The following is an 8,744-nucleotide window of genomic DNA, read 5'->3' as shown; positions in this document are numbered from 1 at the left end:
ACTCAAGGCCCTGCAAGGTGGGAGTGTGTCCTTTGGAAATGGCAAGAAAGGATACATTGTGGGAGTGGGAAAGATTCACATGATAAGGATGATCAAGATGGAGATAATTCAAAGGTCCTTGGAGAGGTTATTGACATGGCAAATGAGAAGGCAGATCTAATGAGTCAAGTCAAGGATACCAATAAAGAAGATGTAGCAGAACCTACAGTTGATTTGGAGGAACCTGGTTCCTCCATCATGGCAACTGAAGCTTACAGAAGAGTTGATGATATTGTATTAGGCACTCCTGATGCAGAGCAAAGAAGTGGAATTCATACTTCCATCAATAATAATGATGGGTCACACCTGGAGGAACCTAGTCCCTCTCATCCTAAAACCCAGGTGTCTAACTGGAAACACAAGAGCTCACATCCTCTTCAAAAAGAAAATACTCCTTTGGACTCTGGTATCCAGACTAGATCTAAGGCAAGAAACGTATTTGCCTTCTTAGCCTTCTTGTCTCAAATTAAGACAAAAATATCAAGGAAGTGTCACGCCCCAAACCCGGGGAGGCGTGGATGGTACCCGGTGTCGTACAGGCCCGAGCGAACCACTCTGTAACTCATTTTTTCTTCTGTAACTATTATGGACCAACATGACCACAATCCATAACGTATAACTATAAGTGGGAAAATACTGTATCAATGAACCATCTTTCTTAAAACATGAATACATCTGGGCCGTCAAGGCCTCTGACATACTGTACAAAATGAACCTCTGTCTACAAAGCCTCTAAGATTATTTGACATCAAATGGGACAGTGTACCGGCCTACCCATAAGTCTGTAGCAAAACTCTGACACGGTGACTTATAGACTCGGCTGCACTCCGAATGAGGTAGAGTCTTACCGATCCTTCACTGAATGCTAACCTCATCTACTATGAGGGCTCGTCAATCTAATTATCTATACCTATAGGCATGAATGCAACGTCCCCAACAAAAGGATATCAGTACGAATAATGTACCGAGTATGTAAGACAAAACAGAAACATAACAATAAGTCAACATTAATTAAAGACATATAAGAATCAACCTGAATCTCTGAAGTGCCACCATAAATGCATACTTATTATACTTATATATATAATGCTTCTCTTTGAGACTATTATCCATATCGTATGATGCATGACTGCCCAACTAATCAGTGGTAACTTCCCGACCGGCCGTAGTGCGGTGGTCATTGCATGACTGCCCGACCGGCCGTAGCTCGATGGTAAATGTGTATCTGCCCAACCGGCCGTATCTCGATGGTAAATGCATGACTGCCCGACCGTCCGTAGCTCGGTGGTAAATGAATATGCATGATTGCCCAACCGGTGGTAAGTAATGATACATAACTGCCCAACCGGTGGTAACTGCCCGACCCGCCGTAGCGCGGTGGTAAATGCATGGCTGCCCGACCGGCCGTAGCACGGTGGTAAATGAATATGCGTGAATATGCATGTATCACTATATTGTAAATATTAATATCTTTATCAAATACCTCAATAGATACTTAGGAACATACTTAGACATGCTTGAATATCATTTTACAAGAATGAATAACATAGACATCCTTACTACTAAGAGCAGGACCACTTATGGAATATCATTATATTTACGTATCGTTACTTGGATCATGCCAAAAGAAAGAACGATTAGCCTTAACATACCTTAATTGCTCATAAGAACTCAAGAAGGTCGTAGATGAACATTCAAACTTGGATCACATTCAAAAGAATTATCCTCAAGGTGTTGGCATGAATTCCGAAAACAAATGAAATAAATCCTTAACTAAGAGGCGCTGAACGTTTTTAGTTCCTTCTTCACACCAAATGATGTGTGAATGTTATAAGTAGCCTTTCCAAAAATGAGAACAAATGGTCATTAAATGTTTGGCTTCCATCTGGCCATGTATTGGCAGTGGAAGTCCTATATTTATGACACAAAATGCCTACTAAAACAAAAAATATATATATATATATCACATGCGTATCCCCATATTTTAGTACTTAATGTATATAAAATTTATCCACATAATTAAGAATTATCTCAAATTACTTAAAATACTACTCACATGTAACACACATTTATATATCTTACTATAAGATACTTTACTATCATGGTCATGTGGTACCATATAAAATCAATACATACACTATTATTTTATTAAAACATCCATGTAAATTACATATATTGTCTCAACTTCTAATTTTTCTAATCTCATACAAAGAGTAAAAATTTGCGTGCGCTTAATTCTTAAAATGGTAAAAAGATAACATTCTTTTATTGTGAGAAAATAATTTCTATCTTTACAATAAAGAAAATCTGTAACGACTCGGCCGGTCATTTTAAGAATTAATGCCCCGATCCCCTATTAACTGCTTTCCCCGTGTTTATTTCTGCTATTGTGAGCTGCCGGGAGGATTCGTTTGGAGTTTCGGAGAGTTTTGGAACACTTAGTCCCTAAATGAGAGTTTAAGCTTTAGAATTTGGACCGTAGTTGGAGTAGTGTGAAGACGGCCTCGGGATGGAATTCCTTTGGTTCCGTTAGCTCCGTTGGGTGATTTCGGGCTTAGGGATGTGTTCGGATTGTGTTTTGGAGGTCCGTAGCTTATATAGGCTTGAAATTCCAAAAGTCGAATTTTTGAAGTTTCCACTTCGATAGTGAGATTTTGATATCGGGGTCGAAATGGAATTTCGGAAGTTGGAGTAGGTCCGTCGTGTTATTTGGGACGTGTGTGCAAAATTTCAGGTAATTCGGACGAGGGTTGATAGACTTTTTGATCAAAAGCGGAAATTGGAAGTTTTGGAATCCTTAGGCTTGAATCCGAGGGTGATTTGGTATTCCGGCGTTGTTTTGAGTGTTTCGAGGTTGGTACAAGTTTGAATAGTGGTATATGACTTGTTGGTATTTTTGGTTGAGGTTCCGGGGGCCTCGGAATGATTTCGGAAGGTTGACGCAAGAAATTGGGAGATTTGGAAGCAACTTCAGCTGCTGAAGTGCTGTCATAACCGCACCTGCGGCTTGGGAACCGCAGGTGCGGGCTTGTAGAAGCGTGTGGCCAGTCGCAGATGCGGTTAGAGGAAGGAAAATGAGGAGTCGCAAGTGCGGGTGCTTTATCGCACTACAAAATACAGGTCATTTATGATAGTACTTGTAGAGTGATTCATCCTGAGCTAAGAGATGAACCTTGGAGAAATGATAACCACCAGAAGAACAGGGCCTGTTTATTTGGAGCTGGGAAAGGTGACAAGCCTTAAGACCAGAAAAGGACCAAGGGGTCGTGAAAGAGGATGGGCCTAATACTGCCATGCCCATTAAAAACAACTCTGGAGTGTTGACCAATATGAATATTCAAAATAATAAAAAAAGCAAGCATCATATCTTTGAAGTAAGCACACCATATAATATCTGGAGTGTGCATATTTTATGGCAACGACCCAACTCGCACCAATTAAGAGATCTTAAAGGAAAAAGGGGCAGGAACAGAGAGGAGGGCAAAGAAAATTTATTCCTATTCAGTTGTATATGAAATGATTTAAAACCATACTTTTACTAGGTACTACATACAATATATCTTTGATCAACCAGAAAGCATGCCAAGGGGAAAAAGGAACTATTTGCATGCGCTAACAGCATAACATTCCATAAGTTACGTGCATGCTAGAGTAGAAGGTAACAAATGCATTGCGGTAAATGTTGTTATGGCTACCAGAAGAGAAATAGTTAAACCAAAATAAAAGAAGATCTCAATGATTGGCAAAAGTACCTGATAAGCATCATAGAGGCTCGGCCGTATTAGCTCTGCCATGCTACCATCAATCACAATAAAGTTTTTGGTCCCATTGGTTTTAACTCCAGTAACACGGTTAACCAAGCAGCATGTATTTGCAATAAGTGATCTCCCAGGTTCAATAATGAGATTGAGGTTTCGTGAAAGAACCAGGTCACGGACCTATAGACAGTTAAACAAGAATATGTCACTAAAACCATATGCGCAGCCCAGAGTTAGAGCACTACCAATTTTAGTGCTATAGTAAGGACTCAAGCCTCACTGATGTCAGCATTACATCATTTGCCAAGAAAGTTGAAAGTTTTAAGTGCAACTCTTAAAATAAATTAAAAAGGGAGAAAAATACCAAACTCTAGAATGCCAAATGCTAGGTCACTTCCCACACATATCATCCACTACAATTATGGTTAAGGTGGACTGTAGCCCATCAAAGGTGAACATATCCACGGGAATACAGAGAGCACAATGTCAGCATATGATGGATCATTACTTAGACTCACCGGTTTTGTAATAATGCATTTGCATAAATTGCATATAAGTCATGACGTTTTTTAAATAAGTAGACTAAGCATCTAAATGAAATAAAGCCCGCCACTACTAAGAACTGGTCTTGAGGGAAAAATCCTTTACCATAAATGCTCAGGCAAGAAGTTATTTGCCTTAAATTAGGAAGAAACATTACCGTGTCAATAAGATCTCTGGGTGAAGGAAGGACAGCTCCAGAATGATAATAGTCAATTCCTAAACCACCTCCAATGTTCAAGTAATCAATTTCAAAGCCTTGGGATCGGATTTGGTCAATGTAGTTCACCATCAAGACAGCTGCATCTCTGAAAATATCTACCTGGAAAACACAATAAAGTTTTAGGTTAACAAAACAGTGAAAATAATGCCACTGCCATTGGTATAATACATTAAGACCCTCAAAATTCACAATAGAGAGGAACGAACAGACATATGCCTCCAATTAGCAATCCACGTAACGAGCAAGCTGCATGAACCTATAAAATTCAACATAACTTAGGGCTCCACCCTACATGTTTTACTTGTCAAAAGATGCTGTCAGACTTCCACATCATACAGATCAGCAGATATGATATTGGTAGAACGCTCATATGTTGGCAATTTGCATCAGACGAGAAGGAGAAGACCGAAGTATCACAATTCCTTCAATTTGTCTTCTTTTTTTAAACCTTATGACTTCAGAACCTCCCAAAAGGTAATTCCTCCATCTGCTTAGTAACTGTTTCCTCGTGTTTTTAAAGGCGAAAAAGAGACAAGATCCATAGGCCTTGGACCGAAAAGTGAAGCGCATAAATTACGAAAAATAAAAATATACCAAACATCTTTTTTTGTATAAGGAAAAAAAATTATTCCGAACATATATGAACTTAGTATAATAATTTTTTTCTTTATATCTGGCCAGCTTGTGCACACCTCAACCATTCCTCCTCACAATTGAGATTAAAGGTATCGATTGCTTCTTGTTGGGATAACTTTACGCATCGTGCCCATCATTGTTTGAAGCACGCACTTCCCAGAAGCGCATTCCTTCGCCCATGAAGCGACGATCCTCGCTTTGCATCGCTTCATTACATTAAGTAACGATGTAATGACTTTTAATGACACTGTTATTTCCTAGTAATAAAACCAGCATAACCACTTGTACTCAAATAGACAGAGGAGAGAGAACGGGGGCAATGGGAGACAAGGAGGCAAAAATGAACTATTGATGGAGGAACCTAGAAAGTGATTCATATCTGACGTGGCGTATCAGATAATAACGAGGATATCCATCACAATAGATAACACCCACGAAGCAAGTTCTAGCACTAGAAGGCAGGTTATGAGTCATGTTGTATGGGTATCATATCAGCCTATCGATACTTAGAGCCTTGTTAATGTGGTATCAAACTACAGATTGACAACAAGGCAATTGCCAATTTCTAAGTAAGTAGAGCACTTCTTGTTGAGTAAAGTACCCAAGGTGTTAAAACTGCAGCATATGATATCAGTTTAATAATTACATGTAGACACTCCCAACAATACCTTGGTGATTGATGACCCCAGATGGCAATGAGCACCGATAAGTTTCAATTCCCGAGGATGTGCCTTGACAACGTCTAGAAACCATTGCAGCTTCTCATTTCTGATACCAAATTTTGAGATCTTATTGCCGGTGGCAACATACGGATGAACCTAAACCCACTCAAATTTAGTATGAGAAACCATAACCCTCAGAATGGAGACTAATCAGCCATCATCAAAATATTAAGCATATGAATAAAAACTTCATATGGCTCAACAACTTGACTGAATGACTGAGATACTGCAAATGAATACCTGGGGGTCAACATCAGGATTAATTCTGAGTAGCACATTAACCTTCTTCCCGGCAATCCTCGCGGCGGCTAAGATGTTATCCAAGTCAAATTCACTGTCAATGTTTACAAAAACACCTTCTTGGGCTGCTAACACTAGGTCGTCCAACAGTTTCCCATTTCCATTAAAGATACACCTGCGCAACAAAAGCTGATGCTTCAACTTAACATGACTAGAGTTGATAGCCATTCAAGGTGACACCATTACTAAAATGTGAATGAATTAGGTCATCATCTTATCCTAAATGCAGAATATATCCCGTGCATGTCCATTATTTGCTAGTAGCAAGTCAACCAATCAATCAACTATGTTTCAATCTAAAATGAGTTGCGGTCTGCTATATGAATCATATGTATTCATTTCGCACTATTTGGACCCATTTCATTGCAAAACTAAATTTCTTATCAACTTGCTGATAGCAAGTATAATGACAATGATCGTACTCAACTCAAAACATAAAGAAACCCAACTAGACAAATTGAAAAAGAAAGAATTCAGTTTGTGCTCAAGACCGACACAATTCCTTCTGAAGCTCTATAATTCTTAGAGGATCCTCTCTAAATTAGAGAAGTACAAGTTCAGCAGAAAATGCCACTTATTTGAAAGGCTGCCAAGTTTCTACCTGAAAATAGTACCTTCACTTAGCAAATAAATATTAAATGTTTGAGATATACTTTACTACTAGCACGATGAAATAAAATGAACATCCAGTAAAGTTTAAGAAAAGATAAAGTTCAGATACTATCAATGATCTATGCCTCGATCCAATTATTATCCATTCTAATCAGGTTTATTTCATTTCAATACCAAAAAAATTGTTTTTTTGAGGCAAATGGGGTTCTAAGAAACTAGATATTCTCTCTAACAGTTATCCTACACGAATTGAGTAGTGAGTTCTTTTTACCAACATGCCATGAGTTATGTATATAAAAACACGTATTCTGAACGTTACAGTATTACCTGGTAGGATCAAAACCAGCACGAAGTGCCAACTTGAGCTCATTACCACTCACCAAAACAGCACCACAACCCAACTTCCTCAAATGTTCCAAAATCTTGAGATTATTATTAGCCTTAATAGCATATCCAATAATTTGATTCAAACCCACCAAAGCATCCTTATAAGCCTCAACGTTCCTAGTAATTTGGGGCTTACTATAAAGATAAAAAGGCCGTCTTTCCACTGTGTCCATAACATCTTGTACCTTAACACCCTCACAGTACAAAAACCCATCTTCAGATTTCTTGAAACAATGCTCAAATTTCTGTGTTTGTGTCTCTGAGGAGGTTGATGCAACTGCTGCCTTTATGCTTAGGTTTCTTGAAGAAATGGGCTTCAGTGGGAAAATGGGTTTGAAGGAGGAGACTTTTGGAGAAGGGTAGTATAGGAACTTGGGAAGGGATGGAGATTGAGAGATGAGGTGTGATGCCGCCATTGTTGGAACAGACTCGAAGCTTTTACAGCTTGTTTGGATGGTATTGTATTGTATGTGTTGTTACTTTAAATATAATTTTTAATTTTTATTTTGATTGTTATTTAAATTTTATTCTATCCTATCGTTAATTTCGTTGTTACTTAATGATGAAATGTGCCACTTTATTTAATGATCGATTTGGTGTGGTCGTATCGTTACTTTGTCTTTTTATCTCAATCTCATCCTTTATTATTATTAAATAATTTTATTTTATTATTTGCCCAACCTTTTTATATATCGTATCATAATTTTTCTTTATAATATTACAAGTTTATTCATCATATTACAGGTGATGATACCATAAAGTGACGGCAAAACGACATAATCCATCTAAACATTGTATTCATCAAACGATACAGTACAGTACAATACAACACGATACGATACATTATAAAACAATATGTAACAACCATCCAAACAAGTTGTTAGCCTGCAAAACTGTAACGCTTTTACAGACAAGATGAGTTGTTTCCTTCCTCCACTGCCACCACAACTCCCTACCTCACTAGTAATCTATGCACAACCTCCTAACCCCCCAAACCATCAACCACAGTCCTGGATCGAGTTGGGGCTGGGGCATGCAATATCCTTCAACTTGCAGATCAATGGTCAGGACTCAGTCCTCATCATCCAGAACACAAACTACCTAGCACAACTGATCTTAGAAGGCATGTACCTAGCCATGACCAACTACATCAACCAAATGTGGATGAACAACGTATTGCAGCCACTGCTCCATCAATGAACCAAAATCTAGCCAACAACATGTAGTAAATGTGGAATGTTCCGAGGAATCCCAACATTCTGATGCCCCCGAACATCCCTCTCAACCTTCCATTTTTTGCACCGGAAAAGATGTCACTAGTGAACCCCATATTCACCCGCTGGGATGTGCAACAACCTCCACCACCTCTTGTCCCTCAACAACAACCCCCCATGCAAGAAGAACAAGCTCAACCACAGGAGGACATGCAACAACAAGAGCAAAATCAAGAGGAAGAGGTAGAACACATCCAATATCAGGGGGAGCCAAGGGTGGCATTCTCAAACCTAAGCGAGGTAAAAATCTTAA

The 8,744-nt window shown here is 38.8% G+C and overlaps 1 protein-coding gene across 1 annotated transcript; it reads right to left on the bottom strand.

Moving 5' to 3' along the window:
- Nucleotides 3,627-7,669, bottom strand: LOC109223429 (diaminopimelate decarboxylase 1, chloroplastic-like). The gene is made up of 5 exons (XM_019387729.1): nt 7,158-7,669; nt 6,159-6,333; nt 5,865-6,014; nt 4,498-4,659; nt 3,627-3,977 (listed from the first exon to the last, which is right to left on the bottom strand). The coding sequence occupies exons 1-5, from the start codon at nt 7,631-7,633 to the stop codon at nt 3,675-3,677; spliced, it is 1,266 nt and encodes a 421-aa protein (XP_019243274.1). The 5' UTR covers nt 7,634-7,669; the 3' UTR covers nt 3,627-3,674.

Source organism: Nicotiana attenuata, chromosome 3, assembly GCF_001879085.1.
Source record: "Nicotiana attenuata strain UT chromosome 3, NIATTr2, whole genome shotgun sequence".
NCBI classification, from domain to species: domain Eukaryota; kingdom Viridiplantae; phylum Streptophyta; class Magnoliopsida; order Solanales; family Solanaceae; genus Nicotiana; species Nicotiana attenuata.
Note: the sequence above shows the minus strand (reverse complement) of the source record. Positions and strands in the feature narration are given on the sequence as shown.

Bases quoted from the DNA above. Each gene is read 5' to 3' on its own strand.
- LOC109223429 (XM_019387729.1), bottom strand. From the start codon at position 7,633: ATGGCGGCATCACACCTCATCTCTCAATCTCCATCCCTTCCCAAGTTC. The intron at 4,660-5,864 runs GTATTGTTGGGA...TGTGTTTTCCAG, and splicing joins TGGGGTCATCAATCACCAAG to GTAGATATTTTCAGAGATGC. The intron at 3,978-4,497 runs GTAATGTTTCTT...AACTGTCTATAG, and splicing joins CCAGAGATCTTATTGACACG to GTCCGTGACCTGGTTCTTTC.